Consider the following 23,670-nt stretch of genomic DNA (forward strand, 5'->3'; position numbering starts at 1 on the left):
AAAAACAGCATGAATTTCTGACAGTCTGAGCCTGCAGGCAAACAGTGATAAACCTATAAGATGAGAAGGGATTGAAAAGCCTCATCTAAATAACTTGCATCTGCCAGTAACTCATAATCCTTAGAACAGGAGATTGCTAACAGTCTAGAATGATAATACTGTCACTGTTGCTGCAAAGAAAGCACTGATTCTATCATGGTTATTTATTTCCTCTGTACATTCTTATCTATCTAAATTTTAACAAAAATGCAGTAATCATTTTCCAGCCTCAAGGGAACTGAGTCAGGTCACCTAAAACCCAAGCCCCACTCTACACAGCTCATAATTTATGATTTAGCATTAATAATTATCAGAAGCCATTTCATTTTGACCTTTTATTTTCCTCCACAGAAAGTAAATATTAGATTGAAGAAAGCCAGATATTCATTCTACAAATGATAAAATCTATCTTCTATAAAGTCTATCTGGAGATTATGTATTCTGAGATTGAATAAATCTTCATAGTCCTCATGGGCTGAATGTTGAACCGTCATTATTGGCTTCCATGGAGCTTTGAAGTGCTGCTTTTTATTTTTGATGGATGAAAATCAGTCAGTCTGGGGCTAGTAAAGAAGGTCAGAAAAATCCAGTAAGTAGTTAAAGAATGCTAGAGTTCATATCTTATCTTTTATAAATTTATAATACTGAGAAACTGAAGTGCTACTACTGAGATTTCTTAAATGCATATCTATTTTGTATCTGTACTCTCACAAGATAGAGTAATATTGCGAGCTACTAATGTGCTTGAAGGCATATGCTTGGTGATTCTTTTTAAACTCATAAATCGAATGTGTTACTTTTTCCTTTCTTGTCTGAAAAAGAAACAGATGGAAAGTGTTGCGTGCACTACTGCTCGAAGACAAAGTTCTTTACAATTCAAATGACGGACTCATAAGTGCAGTTTACAATGAAATCACGATATCACTGAAACATGACAGGAAGATACATTTGTTGATTATTTGTAACATTTAGAAAGTAAGAATTTTTTTTAATCTCTGGATTGTGGAGGAGTTGTTTGCTTCAGATAATAAAACGTTATTTTATGCTTCAGAAAATAAAAGGTTATTTTATAATGAGACCCACATTATCCATTTCCTAGTTTTTAATCACCGTATATAATAAAAGACAAATCATAAAGTTGAAATTTGAAATCCACATTAAGATAGTATTATTGAATATACCAATGAGACCAGATAAAGTATTTCATATATATAAATATCAGAGGCGTATATTGGTGGCATAGCAATAGAGACTGAACCATCCACCAATATTCCATTACATTTTTTTGCTCTATGACAGATACAGCAGAAGGGCAGTCTGTCAAAATAACATCTGACATGGAATTGTGTATGAAGAAAAGGTGTGTCACTGAATTTCTCCATGCAGAAAAAAAAATTGCACCCATTGGCACTGATGGATACTGAATGTTTATGGACACCAAACAGTGGATGTGAGCACAGTTAGGTTGTGGGTGGTACATTTCTGCAGTGGCAACAGTGATGTGAAAAACAAGGTAGCTCTCACAACACAAAATGAAGAGTGTCTCAATCAGTTCATCCATGTAAATTGGCTAATAGTGGTGACTATGTTGAAAAAATAGTGTTTCGTAACTGAGAACTTGCTCTATTGAATAGTGTCATTTTCTTTGTATATATCATAGTGTCCATGGAAATAAATAGGAGGCATTACTACCTACATTTATTAACTTCTTATTACCTATTACCTACATTTATATATAAAATATATGTAAATGATTAGTGCAAACATAGTTCAGAACCACAGATATAATTTGAGTTTCTCTCATTCTTTTCAAACAAACATCTTACTAAAATTTAAATTAACAGCAATATATTGTTCTGCTTTACCATGGTAACTGTCATTCCTGAGTGTATGAAAACCATCATAAATTTGCTAAAATAGGGAAAAACAGAAAAAGATTTTTGCTTTCAGATTTTTCTTCAGGCTGGTCATGTGAACTAAGAGTAGTAAGAAAGTATTTCATAAAAATAAAATCACCTGATCTATTTGTCCTAAAAACGTACTTTTCTGGCTTAGTCCAGCCATTTTTAAGACCTGTTCGCCATTCTTTCCCACTCTACTGCTAGTTCCCACTTCTCTTACCAACAGTTTATTATTTAGTGCATTTTCCCAATAGTCTGCCTTGTTATCTATGATATAAACAGGTTATTCTTGTAGCTTTCATGGTGTTTTTCTCTCACAGTGATGTCAGACCTAAGGTCTGGATAGTAAAACCCTAAGTATTAATAGCGAAGTTATTTTTTTCTGTATGTCATAAGTAAGCCTTCGTTTACAAATACAAGCTAAAAGCATCTCCTTCAGATGTGATGGTTTCTAACCCTATAAATTATACTCAGAGAAATTGTAGCCTTGTTGTGATATAATTGCACCTAGCAATTCTAACTGCATGTAAGGAAATGGTTCCCCTAGTATGTCACAGCTTTGTGCTTACTGGGCTACCCGTAATGCTTGAGGACTACTCTTAGTAAGGAAATCTGAGGCACCTACAGAAAGTTAGACTGGCTGTCCCTTGAAAAAAGGGCTGAAACAAAGACTCTGTCCTCTGTCAGAGAATCCTTCATAGGAAGTGTAGTGGAAATGCTGTCATGGCTTGAAACAGTGATTGAGCACCTGGTAGGAAAGCAGGGCCAAGCTAGGGGAGATGAGATGTATGCAATGCACTTGAGTGACTGGAAGGGGTGGATCCTGGTTCCAGGACTTCGTGGGTTCCCAAACTCCATTTAAGAGTTGGCAGTGGAGATGAAGGTATCTCATCTGGAGATCCCTGCTTACCTGAGCTCTTCTGAAAGTAAGCATCTGCTTTCCTTTATTTCTGCTCCCTCTGCTGTCATACTTGAACAAATCCTCACTCAATGCAGCCTGGGATCTCGCTGCACTGCTGTCATTGTTGTGCTCTGCATTGCATTACAGTCGGCAAGCCAGGCAGGCGTGACAGCAGTGTACTTAGGATGAATTATCTTAAAAAGATAATGCATTGGGTGGTCACTGGGACCCCCAGTACTCCAGAAGAGGAACTCCTAGGGGAAGCCTCAGGATTTCTGGGTTCCCTATGACTGAATGCTGCACAGATTATTGAAGAATGGAGAACCATAAGGGGCAATGGTCCCATTGCTAAATCCTCCACAAAGGTGGCAGAACTTCTGAATAAATTAGAGCAAACTTTCCTAACAATCAAGGAAAGAGTAGTTGCGGTATCTGCAGTAGTATTAGCTACTACTAACCTTTAATGCATATTATTGCTCTGAGAAAGGACTGAAAGACAAAAACAACCTTTTAAAATCCCATGTCAAGCAAGTAGAAGATAAAATTACATTTCTGATAGGGCAAACTGCTTCATCTTCAAATAGTATTTCCCCTCTAAAATTAAGAATTATACCATAGAGGGGGAAAGCTACTTTGATCAACAGGATTCTTGGATCCTGGTTCAATCTAAAAATAAAAGGAAAATCAAGAAGATTGAAGTCCATCTAAAGGATCTGGGAACCTCAGATCCTCTAGAAATGAAACCAATAATTACTCAAAAAAACTACCAAGATGTTGATATCATCCATCATTTAGGATCATGGCATTGATCTAGGTCCCAGAATAAATGAGATAACTGCTTACATGTTAACTGTGATGTTATTCTTGTCAGACAGGACTGAATGCAATGGAAGATCTAAGAATATGTATGTCATAATCATTTAACCAGATCACTTTAGTATTTTAAAATAATATTTTAGTTCAAAGATTTAAACAATTATTGCATGACTGTGAATTGTCTTTCCCATATTGTGAGAACAGCCTTTTGCATAAATTTTCCATTGAGTGGATGAAAGCTGAAGGACAGGAGACTTGCTTAAATGTAAGCTCAATAATAAAATGCAAAGGTTGCATTAAAATCTGAGAGAACAATCTCTCCCCATATTTTCTGCCCCACATTGCAGGTTTGTTGAGCTTCTTAACTTTAGATATTTTGGGATTGAGTGTGATATTTTTGTTTGTTTCTTTTATTTATTAGTTCTTTGTATTTTAATTTAAGTTGAAAAATACATATGATTTAAATCTGAAGTTATTAAGAGCCAAGGGGCTTTGACAGTTTGCAGACTGTATTTACACTGAGGAAAAAATAAAAGCTGTTTTTCACATTTCATGCTTAACATAGTAGCTTGCTTAAAAATGTACTGCCACAAACCAATGTTTTTCAGCAGTAATGTTTTTCTGCTATTGCTTAACATTAGGAAGTTGATATAAAAAGTGTTTTTCTTCCTTGGAATATTTGGCTACTAGAACAAAGACAGTAACTGTATCAACACCTGTTTCATCCCACTCAACGGGATTAGAGGGAGGTGAATATTTTTCTATCTCCTGAGTCGCACCTTCTGTAGTCAGCAAGGGTCGCTACCACGATGGAGTCATCCAAGACTCAGTGGAAAAATAGACATCAACTTATTGAGAGCTTTCTTAACAACGACTAACAAGAACTACTTGAAAGTAAGGTTGGCTAATTACAATTAATAAGCATTACAGGTCAGTAATTACAAGACAGTATTAGGCACCAGCTACTGTGAGGCATAAAAGAATAAAATAAAAGATTGAAATTGGGAAAGAGACAAATAGATATACAAGCAGCAAAGCAAGGCAGTTACCACTCCTTGATCCAGTGATGCCTTCATGTCAGGTGCTGATCTTTAGCAGTGATGGGTAGTCGGAGGTTGTGTTGTCCACCTGACGACGACTAACAGCAACAGTACAAGCTCTTACTTATAGTCTGAAGTGGCTTAGCCAGGTCTTTTGGATCTTCTGGTTTCAGGATTTCTGCAGGAACTCATTTGTTCCTGTCTTCCAGGCCTTGCAAACTTAAGACAGCAGGTAAGAGGAAGCAGGGAGACACCAGCTTGTGTCTTGCCTTCATAGGATACAAAGGTATCAACTTCCAGTCTCCTGTATCAAGCTGATTTCATTTGCTCCCAGGCCAGGTCTTTAGACACTGAGCCCTTCCCTTCCAAGGCGAGCAACTCCAAAGAGATCTTTTAAATGTAAGATTGTTCACAGAGTGATGTTGATTGCCTCATGTTGAATTGAGACACTCTTTACCAGTCTTGGCTCTGCAATACCCTCAAAACCTATTGGAGGCAAAAGCCTTTCTCAGCCACTGATACAGTATCTTGTTGAAAATGGGTTATTGGATTTTTTATTTCAGTGCTCATTGATACAATTTATTTTAGTAAAGAACTTCATGACATCTGATTTTAATTTTCAATTAATTTTTTGCAGAAGTAGTAAGCTAGCCAAAGAAGATTTATATTAGCTGGTTCAAAATACAAACACATTGAATGAAAAAGTATTACATGTCAGGAAGTATTTTTGCAATCAAAAGAATATTTTTAATATCAAAGAATTGTTCAGTGAGAACTCAAAGCCAAGTTAGATAACATTCTCTTCTGTGGATGCCCCCTTCTTTGAAAGCATTCAAGGCCAGGCTGGATGGGTCTTTGAGCAATCTGATCTTGAGGGAGGTATCCCTGCCTATAGCAGTGGAATGGAACTAGATGAGGTTCTTTCCAATCCAAACCATTCTATGCTTCTAGGTATATCAATGCCTTCAAACAAGTCACAGATTCTGGGTAGACACAAATTGAATGAGATCTGACAATTTGATCAAAATTCCTTTGTCTCTGATAATACAGCATACAAGTTTAATTGCTCACAGATTGATTCATATGCAATTACTGAAAAGCAAAATGCATCTGATTAGGAAATTCATAATTATTTTTTTTTCTATTGTTCTAATCTTACAATGATTTCTGTAAGTGTTTTTAATCATTATCAATCAAATCAATTTATTTTTCAGTGTGTTTATATTGATAGAATATTCAGAGCAGAAGCTGCAGGGCAGGATAAATAGCTTGAGAAAGCAAAGCTGAGAACTAAGGACATCTCCAGAAGGAAAAAACAAAATCAAGTAAGCTGGGTGATCTTCACATGATAATGACCTTGGCTGGCGGATCAGTGCATGGCTACGAGTGACTTGTGACTGATTGGATAAGCACCTGCATATGCAGTTAAGGAGTGGTGTCGATATGGAATGTTTTTTTGACATGTAAAGGGAGGTGGGAAAGTTGCAAGAGAAAACTCATGAATATATATTGCAGGTTCTAACATCTCTTATAAACGATTTGGATCTTTCACATCTGAGTCTGTGCCTCAAATGCTGCAGATATCAACTCAAATATCATGTTGCCAGCTTCTGTGATTTTTTTTTCATGAGATTTGCAGTTCTTCTTAAAGTCTCAGCTCCTGAAGATTTCCTAGCAATCTTACCTATCACTAAATGAAAAATGTGAGAAGCGTTAACACTTAGAGTTCATAGTTTTAAGAGACAGTTTGAAAATGTGAAGCATAAAGCTTATGAACTATTAGAAACAGTAAAAATAAATAAATAAAGATTAAATATATACTGTGTTTTTAAATGCCATGATTTTAATAGGAGTTCTATTATTCCAGGTAAAAGTGGAGGAGGAAGGAAAAAGCACGACCCATGATTTTCCATGCTGGGGAAATGAATACTAATAAAATCACAAGCACAAGTGTAGAATTCATTAAAATTAACAGCTTTCTTCCACGGCTTTTCTGACACACTGCTGATATATTCATGCTGGTAAGCTTGTTGTGTAGTGAGTCCAATGGTCTTCAAGAGATTACAGACATTCTTCTGCCTTTCTTTCTGGTGGTAAACATTAGACATAAGACTACTTTTTGTTTCATCACAAAAATCTAAATGATCAGCTTTTTAGTTCTTCAGTTATAAATTACTTCTAGAAAGCTTTCTAATTTCAAGGGAAAGTGTAATGAGAAGATTTTTAAGGTCACAGAGCCAAGGAAAATCTCTTGGCATGAGACCTAGAGGAGAATGAATGTTCTTACTGAAAAATCGAAGTCTACCTTAGAATAGAAGAGACAAAAACATTAAGTGGGGACACACACAAGAGGATGATAACATGGATAGTCTTGTGTTTGCTTTAGCTACATGGCTTCTCATGCTCAGTGTGGTGGTGGTCATGAAATTGTCATTCAGAGTGTGGGTCAGATCTTTCATTCACCCCTGAATTGGCAAGGTGGTCTTAACTACAAATTAAGCTGTTTGGGTTGTTGGCTTTACTGCCTGTAACATGAAGTAGGCAGCCAGTAACATTTTCAGTCAGACTGTACCTTTCTTCTGCTCCGTGCCAAAACTGAGATCAGAACCCAGCTAGGGCTTGAATGGAATTTTGGTGCTGCTACAGGCCCCAGCTGAACCCATTCTGAGTTACATGGACATCTAGTTTGGCTGAGAGGCTGGGATTGAATATACGCAGCACCTGGGCCTGTTAACAGCTAGTTTTGCTTGCTCAAATGCCTCTTGTTCCATTCTCCCCCAGTCCTACTTTTGGGCTTTATTCGTGAGTCAGCATAAAGAACTCAGCATCTATGCTAAGCAGGATACAAAAGGATCAGAGAATGCCATGAGAGCAGCCTGAGGGGAAGGACTGGGGGTTTTCAGTTGATGAAAGACTCAACATGAGCTGGCGGTACACATTTGCAGCCCAGAAGGCCAATTATATCCTGGGTTGCATCAAGAGAAGCATGACCAGCAGGTCAAGGGAGGTGATTCTGCCCCTCTGCTCTCATGAGACTCCACTTGGAGTACTCCATCCAGTTCTGGTCTCCTCAATGCAAGAAGAATGTCGAGCGGTTGGAGCATATCCAAAGGCAGGACATGAAAGTGATCAGAGGGCTTGAGCACCTCCCCTGCGAGGACAGGCTGAGCAAGTTGTGACTCCTCAGCCTGGGGAAGAGAAGGCTCCAGGAGGACCTTGTAGAGGCCTTCCAGAAGAGGGCCTACAGAAAAGCTGGAAAGAGACTTTTCATAAGGGCATATAGAGACAGAATGAGAGAAAATGGCTTTAAATTGGAAAATGGAAGATTTAGACTAGGTATCAGGAAGAAATTTTTTACTGTCAGGATGGTGAGACACTGCAACAGGTTACCCAGAGAGGTTGTGGATGCCCCTTCCCTGGAAGTATTCAAGGCCAGGTTGGATGGGGCTTTGGGCAACGTGGTCTAGTGGGAGGTGTCCCTGCCTATAGCAGGGAGTTGGAACTAGGTGATATTAAATGTTCCTTCCAACTCAAACCATTCTATGATTCTACAATTCAGCATAACAATATCTTTTAATGTCTTGACTGTCCCTAGATAATTTTCCAAAAAACTCATCTAGCTACTAATCCAACTACATACTGAACAAATATACAGAGAATAACAAGAAAATGTCAAGACTGCAGGCTTAAGTTCATTCAAACTTTCTTTTTAAAATTTAAACACTGAATTTCCTGCTGCTGCAGTGTGCTGTTTTAAAAAATGTATAAACCTAGTAATGCATAAAGAAATAATGTGCAAATCCCTGCCGTACAATATCCTGTCATTCCCTTCTCCCTAAAAAATAATTTGGGCCACGTACCAAGGAAATAAAATATTATGAATGCATATGAATAAATAAGATTGATTTAATTAACATGAAAGTATGAAAGTATGCACTGGCATTCTGGCATTCTCTTCTTTTTTTTTCTTTTGGTTTCTCTTCCAGTTCTCTCTCTTCACTCTTTTGTTTTATCTTTCTCTCTCTTCATTTTCCTTTCTTAAATATTTCATGTATATCCCATATTTTCATGAATCGTTCTTGCATTGTTAAGTTCTTCTTCTGGACCACCATATGCTTCCCTGGCTCACCAGAATCAAGAATCATTATTCTTGATTTTTATTTCTGAAGCAGCTTAGATTTGGCCATGCCTCTATGAGTAGCAGAAATGGGTTTAGGAACACTCATTAATCTGCAGCCACAGGGCATGACATTGCCTATGCTTATGAGCTTGAATTTATTTTTCTCCAAGACTGAGTGGCCATATACTAAGCAAAAGGTGGTGGACAAGGCCCTGGCTCAGATCATAGTCATCTTTCTATTAATTGCTATTCTAACAAACATATGTACCACACTCTTCCCACTTCTGGTTCATGTGTACTACATCACATACCTATTGGAGACAGAGTTATTGCATCCTCGCATCCCTGCCTAAGTCCTTCAGGCTCCATGGAGCAACTAGTGCCTCTGCACACCCCCTACAGCTGCTGAACAATCCCAAATTCAGTAGCTCCTTTTTACTTTTGCTCTCACTATTTGTGTTGGAGCCAGACAGCCTTTAACCATTCAGAGAAGCCATCTTTTCTCAGAGATTAGTAGAATATAATAAAATAAGCATGCTACAAAGCATGCAACTATTTATGACATCAATCATTTACAAATCTTTTATTACAAACTTTTCCCATCAGTCCTCAAAAAATCTGAGATAAGATTTCAACCATGCAGATGTAGATGCAGGCCAAATATTTAAGGGAATAATGCTAGATACCTGGCCAGAAGAAGCCCACCAAACAGACACAGCTTTTTGCTTACTAACAGATCTCATGGTATCCCCAGATCTTTCCTTGAGAATAGTTTTAGAGACTCTTAACAACTCTTTACCAACTTTCAGAAATCTGTTGTGGTTTATCTTAGTTCATTCTGACAGAATGTGCCTGCACAGACGTTTACTCTAGCAAAAGAACAACCAAAAAGCTGTTAGGAAAAATCCATTAGGAGTTTTCAAGAGCAGAAGTACGAGAAACATTTTCCATGTAAGACAGTGCTCTCATGCCAGTGTGAAAGGATACGGAGATATAGACTGAAACTCATATTAAACCCCAAATTTAAGTACTGTTTTCATTTCATTTATGTCTGGCATTAATTCATTGCCTTCTTAAATCTGATCCCTGCTCATATCTGGTTGGGATTATTTCTCCACTTTTCCAGAAACTTGCCAACTTATTTCAGTTTGCTTACTGTTGAGCATTACTGACTCTAGTTTAGCTAGTCTGCAAGAGGACCACAAAAAAAGTTTGTCCTAAGTCATTCTGTATTCCTGCTTCAAAATTATAATTTTCATGCAGTTTTCACACAGATGCGTGTATTGTAGTGTAACAGTGTGTTCCTCCTTACACCCAGCCTCTTCCTTTGGCCTGGTCATAATGCCCAAGGCCTTCCTCAGGACTGATACTGATAACACTGTTCTGATAATGCTATGACCGTGAGCCAGTCATCTTACCCCATAAACAGTGAGCGGCCCAAGAGACACTTGAGCTCTAATTCTCATAACAAGACTGTACATGTTCGCCCCAGATCCTTCTAAATATTAAGAATCTTAAGTGATTGTAGTCACAGGGTGGACTATATGGAGTAATCATGGGAAATAACTTATTGGGATATTCCCCTCTTAAAAGAAGAAAAGCTTTGAAGAAACCCCCAGGGTAAAATACCACAATTGGGTAAAATTTACACACTCAGTTTTAATGAGTGTTTCATTGAGGAAACTTAGAAATTTCGGCAGAGTTATTCCATAGTTTGATGTACTGGCAGTCAGCTGTATTGTGCGCATTTTTTGTATTCGCACATGCTCTGCAAACTGTGCATTTATCACCAGAATTCACAGCAATCTGTAATCAGTTGCTGCAGTAAAGAGCACTATAAAGCCAGCCACAAGAGTTATCACTGGGCATGTCCAAACTCCTTAAGGGTGGATGTACAACTCCATCTGAATATGCCTAGAGGAAGGTGCTTTGTGCTTCGGGTGAATCTGTAATCATAAGAATTGCCAGTGGACAAAGACAGATTCCCTAAGGTTGGTCACACAAGTCCATTTGAAAGCTACTGTACTTGCAGCACAGAAGTGGTACTTTAATGCAGCATATGTGAAATTGTTTGTTTTCTAGCTACCAAACAGACCCAACTGCATCTATTAGTTACAGTCAGAACTATAAAATAATATTGGATATTACACGTACTACATACATTTATAGCACATGCAGCATATGTAGTACTTTTATGTGTGTGTTTGTATATAGTGTATACTACAAACAGCACATTCTATACTGTACATAAAAATAAGAATAAAATGAATGGGAAAGAAGTCATTTTGAAATATGGACTTTTAACCATATTTAATATATTTAACCATAACTATATTCTGGCTACCCATATTTATTACTCTACTATAACTTGCATTATATGCCATTGGTGTTGAAATCTGACAGAAGGAAACGCTGGTAATACTAATGAAAAGGAACACTATTACAAATACTTCATCCCAGACACTCCTTCATGTTCATTGCTGTCCCTCACTCCAGTGTGAGGTCCCTCCCGTGGAATGCCATCCTTCCAGAACTAATTCCATACAGGTTTTGAACAAGCTGCAGCTGTTCAAGAGCTGCTTCAGATTGGCTCCGTACCATGGGGCCCACCCTTCAGGAGCACACTGCACCAGTATGTGTCCCCGTGGATAGCAGCTCACCAGGCCTCCTGTTCCACCATGGGTTCCTCTCCATGGGCTGTGGCCACCTTCTGGCCACATCCACCAGCTGCACCATGCACAATAAATGACCATTTAGGAGTTTCAGATTCTGAGAAATTTGTGTTTATTTTTAATAAGATACATTTGAATTTTCATGTCATTTCACTCAAAAAAGACATATAAATAGATTATTCCCAAGATTTAAATGTAAGACTTCATAGTATAGTGCAATGTCTTAAAGCTAAATGGAAGAATGGAATTTGTAATGCACACGATTCTAAAGACTGTGAAGTTACAACAGACCCCTCCAAGAGTACTTTACGAGAAGTTATAGTTTGAAAGAGAAAGGAATAGTAAGCATATGTTGAATGTTTCCTCAAATACAGGTGGAAAATCTCAAACCACTATAGAAGGGATATGTATTGGTTTTGAAAATGAAGTAGAGAATATCTTACATTAGAATATGTTGGTGGTTTGTATCTTCTACTAGGGAGAAGGAAATACAGCTGGTGAGCATATGAAACTTCTACTTACTTACCATAAAAGGTTAGAATCTATCTCGGGCAAAGCAATCACAAAATGATTGAGTTCTCTATTGGTGAAGTCAGGAGGGAGTGCAGCAAAACTGCTACCTTGGATCTCCAGAGGGCAGACTTTGGTCTGTTTAGAACATTAGCTGGGAGTATCCTTTGGGTGTCAGTCCCGAAGGGCAATTTCTCAAGAAGAGGCACACGAACAGACTGTCCCTCTGCTCCTTAAGATGAGCAAGCAGGTAAAAGGACTGGGCTTTTGTCAAAACTCCAGGAAAAAGAAGACTGCTTACCGTATGCAGAAGAAGAGTCGGGCAACTCAGGGAGAGTACAGCGATGTTGCTAGGGTTTGCAGAGGGAAAACTGGAAGTGCAAAAGCCCAGCAAAAAGTATATCTTACTACCATTGTTAAAGATAATTAAAAATGCTTTTACAAAAATACTAACAGCAAGAGGGGACACACACACACAGAGGTTGTTCCAAAAATAATGCCTGTTATTTATTTTCATGGAAAATAAAACAGATACAAGGAACACAATGACACTATTTGATAGAGCACATTCTCAGCTACAAATCACTATCTTTCGACATAGTCACCACCATCTGCTATGTATTTTCACCAGCTATGAACAAGAGCCTGCATACCACACTGTTCAAAATCTGCACCAGTGGAGGTGATCCACTGACTCTTCTGTCTCTTGTTGCCATTGCTGAAATGCACCACCCACCACCTCACACTGCTAACACCCACTGTTCAGCATCAAAAAACATTCAACAAGTATTAATGAATGTCAGTGGATGTCATTTTTCTCTACATAGAGGAATTCAACAACACACTTTTTCTTAATATGCGCTTTCATGTCAGACACCATTTTGTCAGACTGCCACCTGTCACATGGCAACAAATTGTAATGGAATGTTGGCAGAAATGTTCAACTACTATTGCCATGCCACCTGTGGTGCTGTGGGCTAACATAACAAAAGAGAAGGCACTGCTTTTGGAGCAGCCATTGTATACATGCGTATATATACAAATACACACACACACATATATGTAACATTATAATCACTTTTTTTTCTCTCACTTTTCTGTCTTGGTACTTAGCTCTTATCTCTACCCCTGAATTCCACTGGGAGGGAAGAGTGAATAAATGACTATGTCATGCATAGCTATCTGCAAGGTTAAACCACAAGAACTGCACATTGTTAGAAATATTCAAATACAAAAAACCTAAACCCAATCCAAAAAATGAGCACCTTGTTTTGTGAATATCACATACCCGTCAGAGTTAAAGTTGCCTAAATCAGGGCAAAGTCTGTAGTATATAGCCATTTTCACTGTTTTTTCCTTTCCCTGTCAATATATACACTGCTCCGTATACTGCCATAGAAGACTTCAATAAAATGAGGTTCAGCCCTTAGTACTTCAACACACAGTAGCACCAGTGCAGAAAACCTCTGCCTGAATGCATATCCATGTAAGGTACATTAAATATAAATATCCTGACTGCACACAAAATTCATTGACCTTTAAGAACAGGTAGAATAGGCTGCCAAATTTTAAAAAAGTTGAAGTTTCAAGCAACTTTAAACATTGATGTATACATCTCCACAAATTTATAAAGACATTGCCTTCACTGTATGAGAAAGTCAAGTAAATTCAAACATGACGAATACTTCCTTCACAATATCTTCTGTAATAACAGAGGAACATCTAACACATTAGTAACTCATAGTCACAGGTTTTGCATACCACTGCTAGAATAAATGTCTAATGCCCTGGACCATGAGATGATCAAGCCATAGCATTTCAGTCTGTGAGGAGTATTAATCCAGTGGTGTTTTGTTGGGTTTTTTGTTTGTTTGTTTTTTGTTTTCTGCAAAACAAACACCCACTGTTTTTTCCAGCACATACATGAGCCTTCTCTAAAAGTTCAAGTGACTTCAGTGCTACATTAAGGAACAGAAGATGAGGACTTAGGCTCTCCTACCTCCTCACTGATTGGCAGATAACCGCCCTTGAACATCTAATAACAGAATCACAGAATTATTGAGGTCAGAAAGAACCACTGGAGGTCACCCTGCTTAAATAAAGACATCAGCAACCCAGGAGCATATATAGATACTGAGTATCCCAAAAGAGTAAGACTCTTCAACCTCTCTGGGCAACTTGTTCCATTTAAGAAATTCTTCCCAATGTTCAGAGAGAGCCTCTTATGCTCCAGTTTGTGCTCATTGCCTCTTGTCACTGCACACCACTGAAAAGAGCCTGCCTCTGTCCTCTTTGCATTATTCATTCAGATATTTGCAGATATTCATGAGCTTCTGCTTCCACAGGCTGAACAATCCCAGCTCTCTCAATCTCTCCTCATAGGAGAGCTGCTCCAATCTCTTCATTGATTTCGTGGCTTTCTGCTTAGCTCTTTCCAGTATCTCCAGGTCTCTTGTATTGAACTTCTTGTCCTGTTTCATATCAAGCTTTTCATCTATCAAGCAAATCTTTCTCCACAGTGCTGCTCTCAGTGAGTTTTTCTCTCAGTTTGTACTCATGTCTGGGATTGCCCTGACCCAGGTTCAGCACCTTACACTTGGCCTCGTGAATTGAATGAGGTTTGTCATGAGCCTGCCTCAAGCTTTTCAATGCCCCTTTGGATGGCAGTCATACTGACAGTCTCAAATCTCATCCTTGATTTGTGTGAGCCTTAACTTAATTTCTAGGATGATCTGCTCCATGATCTTCCCAGGAAAAGAAGTGAGCAGCCTCCTGGATCTTTCTTTCTGCCTTTCTTAGAAGTAGAAGTGATGTTTCCCTTTTTCCAATCACCAGGGACTTCGTCTGACATCCATGACTTTTCAGATATGGTGGAGAGCAACATCATCTTGTTCCTTCAGAACCTTGACATGTATGTTTAATCCTAAAGGCAGCTTTCCAGGGAATCTCTTCCAGTAATACTTTAAAAAGCAGAATTTTGCTTTCCTAAAGTAAAGGGTCTGACTATGTTTTTTGCTAGGCCCATATTTAGGATATAGTCTGTGCCCAGCTTTCATAGAATCATAGAATCTTACAATCACAGAATCATATTATAGAAATGCCCAGTTGGAAAAGACCTTAAAGGTCATCAAGTCCAACAACAACCTAAACAAACTATCCTAATTCTAGCAACTTTCTGCTAAATCATGTCCCTGAGCAACATATCCAAATAGGTTTTAAACACATCCAATCATGGTGACTCAACAACCTCCCTGGGGAGCCTATTCCAGTGCTTAACAGTCCTTTCTGTAAAGAAGTGTTTCCTAATATCCAACCTAAACTTACCCTGGTGCAACTTGAGGCCATTTCCCCTTACCCTGTTACTTGTCACCTGTCACCAGTGAGAAGAGACCAACACTACTCTCACTGCGATCACCTTTCAGGTATTTAAAGAGAGCAATAAGGTCTCCTCTCAGCCTACTCTTTCCCAGTCTAAACAGCCTCAGTTTCTTCAGTCACTCCCCTAAGCCATATTCTCCTAGCCCTTCACAAGCCTCTTGCCATTCTTTGGACCTGCTCCAGCACCTCCATGTCCTTTCTGTACTGAGGTGCCCAAAACTGAACATAGTACTTGAGGTGAGGCCTCACCAGTGCCAAGTCCAGGGGCAGGATGATTTCCCTGGTCCTGCTCACCACTCCATTCCTGATCCAAGGCAGGATGCCCTTGGCCTTCCTGGCCACCTGGGCACACTGCTGGCTCATATTCAGCCGACTGTCCATCAGAACACCAAGGTCCCTTTCCATCAGGCAGCTTTCCAGCCACTCCTCCCCAAGCCTATAGGGTTGCCTGGGGTTGTTGTGAGCAAAATGTGACCTGACACTTGGCCCTAATGAAACTCATATGATTTGTATGATTGCCCATCAATCCAGTCTATCCAGGTCCCTCTGAAGTGCCTTTTTCACCTCTGGCAAATCAACACTCCCTCCCAACATGGTGTTGTCTGCAAACTTACTGAGAGTGCACTCAATCCCCTCATCAAGATCGTTAATATAGTTGCTAAATAGAAGCGGCCCCATACTGAGCCCTAGGGGACACCGCTCATGACTGGCTGCCAACTGGATTTAATTCCACTGACCACAACTCTTTGGGCCCGGCCATCCAGCCAGTGTTTCACCCAGTAGAGCGTATGCCTGTCCAAAATGTGGGCAGCCGGCTTCTCCATGAGAATGTCATGGGGGACAGTGTCAAAGGCTTTACTGAAGTTCAGGTAGACCACACTGACAGCCTTACCTTCGTCCACTAAGCAGGTCATGTTGTCATAGAACGAAATCAGTTTTGTCAAACAGGATCTGCCATTCGTAAACCCATGCTGACTGGGCCTGATTCCCTGGTTAACCCTTAATTGATCCATAATGGCTCCTGAGATTATCTGTTCCATCACCTTTCCTGGCACCAAGATGAGACTGACAGATCTGTAGTTACCAGGATCATCCTTCCAGACCTTTTTGAAGATGGGCATGACATTTGCCAGTCTCCAGTCCCCAGGACATCCCTGGTTAGCCAGGACTGCCAAAAGATGGTGTAGAGTGGCTTGGCAACCACTTTCACCAACTCCCTCAGCACTCTAGGATGCAATCCATCAGGTCCCATGGACTTGTGAGCATCCAGCTTTTGAAGCAGGTCCAAAACCATGTCATCATGGATTATGCAGGGCCTATTTTGTTCCCCATCCCTATCCACCAGTGCAAGAGGCTGCGTGTCCAAGGAGCAACTAGTCTTATTGTTAAAGACTGAGGCAAAGAAGGCATTAAGTACCTCAGCCTTATCCTGATCCTTAGTCACCATGTTGTCCTGTGTCCAACAAGGGATGGAGATTCTCTCTAGCCCTCATCTTACTGTTGATGTATTTATAGAAATATTTATTGTTGTCCTTCACCTTAGTGACCAAATTCCTTTCTAGCTGGGCTTTGGCTTTTCTAATGTTCTCCCTTCACAGCCTTACTACGTACTTGTAATCCTCATACATTTCTTGCTTTTCCAAAGACCATAAACTTTCCTTTTGTTCTTGAGTTCCAGCCAGAGGTCTCTGTTCATCCAGACCAGTCTCCTTCCCTATCAGCTCATCTTCCATGACTTGGGGATGGTCAGCTCCTGCGTCTTTAAAATAACTTCCTTAAAATATTCCCAGCCTTTCTGGGCTCCCATGCCTTCCAGACCTACCTCCCAAGGGACTCTTTCGACCACGGTCCGAAGGAGACCGAAGTCTGCCCTCCAGAAGTCTTAAGTGGCAGTTCTACTGACTCCCCTCCAGGTTTCCCTTTCCAACATGCACTGCTAGGATAACATTTGTTGAGAAACTGTCAAAGAGTGCCAGATGTTAATTGTAGTGAATTCTATGATCTGGACAAACAACTATAAAATGTGCATAGAAATTCTGCAACTAATTATGATTTCAGTGGAAAAGCCTACCAAGTTGGGATGTTGCATCTTTTGAGGTGTTCGAGGCCAAGTTGGATGTGGCCATTCCAACTCAAGCCATTCTATGCTTCTGCAAAAAGTAAGTAGAAAGCTATCACTATTTTATGTATTGTATGAAATTTTAAGATACCTTGAAAATTGTGATAGACTTTTAATTAAGTTACTTCTTTCTTTCAGAATGTAGTAAATATATAGTAGTTTCTAAAATCAGATGGCATCCTTATATGTTTCATCTCCCAGTCTGATACACATGTTCCCCCTACCAAGCTACAATTGTACTGTAATGTTGTATGACAATTTACTACAGAAGCACGTCAAAGAGGTTAGAAACTTTTTTAAGATACTATGATGAGAATTCAGATTTCTCTGATACAGGTTGATAATGCATTTTCTTCATGAGATTTAGAGCATGTTCTGGGTTTAAATGTCTCATGAATTTTTGTTAATGCACTTTCCACAGTGCATGCAGAGTCATGCATCTTAAATGATTTTGACCCTACACAGTTATTGTATAGTATTCTGAGGCAATATGCAAACTCTCCTTTGAGAAATCTGAAAAGGACCTGCTGAGTTTTATTATGTAATGTCTTGCCATCTCAGAAGGTAGAAATGTAATTTTAATCAGCTTGTAGCACAAAAAGAACATGACATAGTGATTTTCAAACGCTATTAGTCAAAATTTTTAGGTTGTGAAAGGATGAAAAGACATTTACTTTTCCAGAATTACCGATCAGGCCAGTTTCGAGGTTAAATCTTCTGTGAAATTTGGTAAACGATTTGAATTCCAAAAGCATTTATACCTGCCTTCCTTTGAACTATGCATTTGCTAAGTGTTTCCATCCACTGGGGAACATCCTAGGATACCCTACTTAATTTCTCTGGAAACCTAAACTAGATTTGTGTCCTTATAGACTTAAGGAAATTAAAGTCAATGCGATCTCTCCTGCTCCTCCTTTGTTTTGGAGAATTTATTTTAATTATGAGAGAATATTTTAGGTCACTGATGGGAAGCTAAATTCAATCTTCACTATTAAAATCTTTCTGTTAATCCCTGCTGCAAGCCATATTTTTAATCTTGTCTTAATTAAAAATAAAGGAATTTTTAATTGCCAATTTATGCAAATATTCTGCCAACGGATTATGGTGCAGATTATGAAACTTTTTAATGAGTAATCAAAGCTGCCAATTTGATAAATTTATCATAGAAAATGCATTAAACATTTTAACCACCCAGTTGTCCTCTATTTTTTTTTTTTTTTTCCTCTAAGAGTAGAAGTTAAGCATAAAGAAACAAGATATTTGCTTTTATCTTGAGTAGCATTACTTGGAAATACAGTCAGATTTTAATTGCTACTGTGCTTCACCAGTCAGCATGAAATTCAAAACAGCAAAATTCATATTAAGTCACTATGATTTTTTGTAACTCAAAATCTTACAGGTTTATGCTTAAAGGCTACAGCATGCTTGGCTCAAGGAAAGTTTGAGAAAAATTATGTGAAGTACAAGATATATGATGAAAAATATTTGGCAAAATACAGGACTTCATAGAAAATACTGACTGAAAATCTCAGGTTCTTTGCAATTCTGCACACTATTTCCACATGCCCTGGGCAGCTTCGCCACCTGGCTGAATTTTCCAGTTTAGAATTAGAGATATGCTATATTTATCTCACTGGAAAAGGAGCATCTCCTGAAAGCAATGCAGACTGCACAGATTAACAAGGTCAACCTCACAAAACTCATAGCTTTGCACAGTCAAGTTCTTGTGAATCAAAGTTTTCATCAAGATAATTTTGATCACCTAGAGACTTTTATTACCACACAGTTCCAAGTCAAATTCCTTTTATATTAACAAAGATACAATAGGAAAACAATCAAACTTATTTTGCAAGAATCATAAAAAATCTTGGGTTGGAAGGATCATCAAGTTCCAACTCCCCTGCCACAGGCAGGTTGCCACCCACTAGATCAAGTACTAGATCAGATTGCCCTGGACTCCATCCAATCTGGCCTTGAAAACCTCCTGGGGCAAGGCATCCACAGCCTCTCTGGGCAATCTGTATGAGCATCTGATCATTCTCAGTAAAAAACTTGCCCCTCACATTTAATCTAAATCTCCCCTCCTTTAGTTTAAAACCATTCCCCCTTGTCCTATCACTATCTAGCCTTGTAAAAAATTGATTTCCCTCATGTTTATAAGCTCCCTTTAAATATTGGAAGCTAGAAAGGTCTTCTCACAGCTTTCTCTTTTCCAGGCTGAACAAGTCCAGTTCCTGTCTCCAGTTCCTGTCTTCACAGAAGAGGTGTTCTAGGCCTTTGATCATCCCTGTGGTCCTCCACAGGACCCTCTCCAAAAGCTTCACATCTTTCCTGAGTGTGAGGCCCCAGACTTGAACACAGTACTCCAGCTGGGATAACACAGGGGCAGAATAGAGGGGGACAATTACCTCCATTACCCTGATTACCACTGCTATGGAACCTAGGATACCACTGGCCTTCCTGGGTGCATGCCTACACTGTTAGCTCATATTAAGTTTTTCATCATCCAGGACTCCTAAGTTCTTCTCAGCTGGGCTGCTCTCAAAAATTTCTTTTCCTGATTTATAAAATATCTGGGATTACCTTGACCCAAGTGCAAAACCTTGCACTTTGCTTTGTTGAACCTCATTAGGCTCACAAGGGTCCACCTTTTGAGTTTATCACGGTCCCTCTGGATGGCATCCTTTCCTTCTACTGTATCAACCACACTGCTCAGCTTGGTATCACCAGCAGACTTGCTGAGGGTGCACTCAATCCCATCATCTCTGTCACTGATAAAGATGCTAAAGAGTACTGAACCCAAGACAGAGCTGTGGGGGAGACCCCTCATTACCAGCCTTCACCTCGACATAGAGCCATTGACTACAACCCTCTGGATACAACCTTCCAAATAATTCCTTATCTGCTGAATCATCCACTTTTCAAATCCAATTCAGACATAAGGATGTGGTGCGGGACCATGTCAAAGGTCCAAGTGGATGACATTCCCTTTGTCCTCCAATGCCATGACTCCACCATAAAAGGCCACCACATAGGTAAGACACATCCTTCCCTTGATGAAGCTATGCTGGCTGCCTCAAGTCACCTACTCATCTCTCATGTGCCTTAACATGTCTTCCAGAAGAATTTGTTCCCAGATCTTCCAAGGCACAGAAGTGAGGCTCACTGGCCTGTAATTCCCTGGGTCCTCCTTCCTCCTTTTCTTGGAAACTGGAGTGATATTTCACTTTTTCCAGCTTTTGGGATCTTCACCTGACAGCCATAACTTTTCAAATATGATGGAGAGTGGCTTGGCAATCACGTCAAGAATGTCCTGAATTAACCATCAAGATTATTGTGAGCAGTTCATTGCCAAGAATCATAGAATCATAGAATTGCTCAGATTGGAAAAGACCTTAAAGATCATCAAGTCCAACTGCAGCCTAACCATACTACTTTAGGAGTTTTCAAGTTCCTACCTCATAACAGTGAACATTGAGTTTTATAATAAGCTATATTTGAGAAAGCCTGATTCCAGATAGAGATGTACTGATTCCATAACAAATTAGGAACATTCTCAAATCTAAACTTTCCCACTCTGCAGCTTGTTCTTTTTTTTTCTTCCTATCATATGATTAAAATGTTTCCTAGTGTTATAACATGGAGATAATTTTAACCTCCACTAAAGGCTACCTTGTGCCATATTTTGGTTCTCTATGCATAGGGGCAGCTGCTGAATTATGTTCTAATTCCCTATGATACTAAAGGGTAAAAAAAAAAAAAAAAAAAATTAGTTCAAATAAGAGTAATACACATTTAGTTTTCAGGTTGAGAAGTTAGATATACTGAGAATTCTATCATTTGAAATAGAGGATACATTCTTCACACACATCCAAATGCATTTATTTCAACCTACTTGTTCATATTACAAGCCTGCACAGGATTCTGCACAGTAAAGTTTCAGATGCACAACTTAGAGAAAACTGAAACTTACTCAGGGAAATGTGACATAAATCAGCATTTCCCAGGTACAGGAGCAGTATTTGAAATTCTTGCTTGCAGGCAAATCCCGTAGCTTTCTCATCCACTGTCTCACTCCAGTTATTAGAAGTGAAATGGTTTGTGATATATATATACCTGATGATATATGTATACCTGATGTAAGACTCAGAAAGCTGTCAAATATTTACCCAACCAGTTTATTTTAAGAGTTTTGGTTAGCTAGGCTTGGGGATGGGGAATGGAACAAAGAAAGCGACAATAAAAAAGACAGAAAATAAGAGCAAGTATTTGTTGCAGGAGTGTGGACGTAGTTACCACTGCAGTATCACAATGTTTAATGAGTCCAGATGGCAGTGGGAGTGGGAAGTGCAGATTCTCTCTATTTCTTGCTCACTGGCAGAAGAAAAATACAAGGGAAAAGCACGTGCCCCCATTTTTGGAGAATTCTTGTATATGTACACTATCCTGTTCTTGTTGGGTTGCATGTGATGGCATGTCCAACAGTCCGGTGCAGGAATATCAGTATCAGAAAAGCCAGGGCTTCCACATGAGGCTGAGCCACAACATCTCGGTGTTAGCCCAGAAGGTGACAGGCACAGAGACTTTCCCCTTATCTTCCATGTTCCTGACACCTCCTGTTCCTGTAGGCAGAGACGCCTTCAGTTGTCCTCGCATTCCACAGAAGTCTTTGAGACAAAAGATGTTTTTTGTCCGGCTTCTCACACTCATCTTTCCCAACACTCAAATCTCTCATCTCCTTCAATACTGCAGACTTTCCCTTCATCCCCAGAAGAAATATCAAGTACAACACAACAGCTGACAGCAACAGCTAATACTAGCTAAGCCACTCTCATATAGTCACTCCCTTAATCTCTCAGGAGCAGGAGCAAACCTCATACTCTCAAGCCTGCTGGAGGGTTCATGTGGTTTCAGGTAAGCTGAGTTACAGAGAAATAAGGCATCAGTGACCAAGAAGTTGCAATAGTAATCCCAGCAGGAAGCACTGTTTTTTACTGTCAATATTTCTGTAGCAGCAAAAATAATAATAGCAGCCATATTAAGCTTTTGAATAAAAAGTGGTGGAGCTAAGAGACCAACACTACTCTCGCTGCAATCACCTTTCAGGTATTTGAAGAGAGCAATAAGGTCTCCTCTCAGCCTACTCTTTCCCAGACTAAACTTCCTTCAGTCACTCCTCACAGGCCATATTCTCCTAGCCCTTCATAGCCTTATTGCCCTTCTTTGGACCTGCTCCAGCACCTCCGTGTCCTTTCTGTACTGAGACGCCCAAAATTGAACACAGCACTCAAGGTGAGGCCTCACCAGTGCCAAGTCCATGGGGCAGGATGACTTCCCTGGTCCTGCTCACCACTCCATTCCTGATCCAAGCCAGGATGCCATTGGCCTTCTTGGCCACCTGGGCACACTGCTGGCTTATATTTAGCCGACTGTCTGTCAGTACACCAAGGTCCCTTTCCATCAGGCAGCCTTCCAACCACTGCTTCCCAAGCCTGTAGGGTTGCCTGGGGTTGTTGTGACCAAAATGCAGGAGCCGACCATATGTATAAAAAAGTTGACTCTTCCAGCTGGCAATGAAAGTCTCTTGTTGTGGAACACTCCTTCTAAAGAAGTGGTCTTCATCCAGGAGGCATTCTCTTTTTGGAGCCTAGCCCTTAAATGATCATAGGGACGTCTTCCAATCCCCTGTGAAGCACAGGTAAGTCATTTGCACATCTGTTTCCTGGGCCAATTACCCACTTCACCAAGTGCTCAATCATCAGTGCAGACTATGAAATAGCAGTTCCCCTACAACTACACTTATCATAAAAACTTTTTCCTTATACCCAGTCTAAGTCTTCCCTTTTCTATTTTGAAACCCTTCCCACTTGTACTTATCACAAGAGACCCTGCTAAAGGTCTGTACCTTTCTTTCATGTAGTGGTCTTTCCTTATTTAAAAGGGGAGCTATCAGATCTCTCCAGAGCCTTCTCTTCTCCAAATTCAGAAGCCCCAGCCTTCTGAATTTGTCACTACAGGGAAGGTGTTCCTTCCCTTGGTTCATATCTGTGGCCCGCCTCTGGATGCCCTCCAACGGGTTTATGTCTCTCCTCTACAAAGGACTGCACACACTTTGTAGTGTATTGACAATTTTAGTCCCTATGATGAATGAACACCAGAAATAAATTATAACAG

The 23,670-nt window shown here is 39.6% G+C and overlaps 1 protein-coding gene across 1 annotated transcript in view; it reads right to left on the reverse strand.

Annotated features, from left to right (window-relative positions):
* Positions 1 to 400: 400 nt before the first annotated feature.
* RAMP3 (receptor activity modifying protein 3) overlaps positions 401 to 23,670 on the reverse strand; it is a 110,329-nt gene continuing 87,059 nt past the window's right edge. Inside the window, exon 4 of the mRNA XM_085220012.1 lies at positions 401 to 602. Coding sequence (XP_085076138.1) covers positions 533 to 602 — 70 coding nt within the window. The 3' untranslated portion in view covers positions 401 to 532. The remainder of the gene's footprint in view (positions 603 to 23,670) is intronic.

Source organism: Meleagris gallopavo, chromosome 3 (assembly GCF_905368555.1).
Source record: "Meleagris gallopavo chromosome 3, MGAL_WU_HG_1.1, whole genome shotgun sequence".
Lineage (NCBI taxonomy): Eukaryota > Metazoa > Chordata > Aves > Galliformes > Phasianidae > Meleagris > Meleagris gallopavo.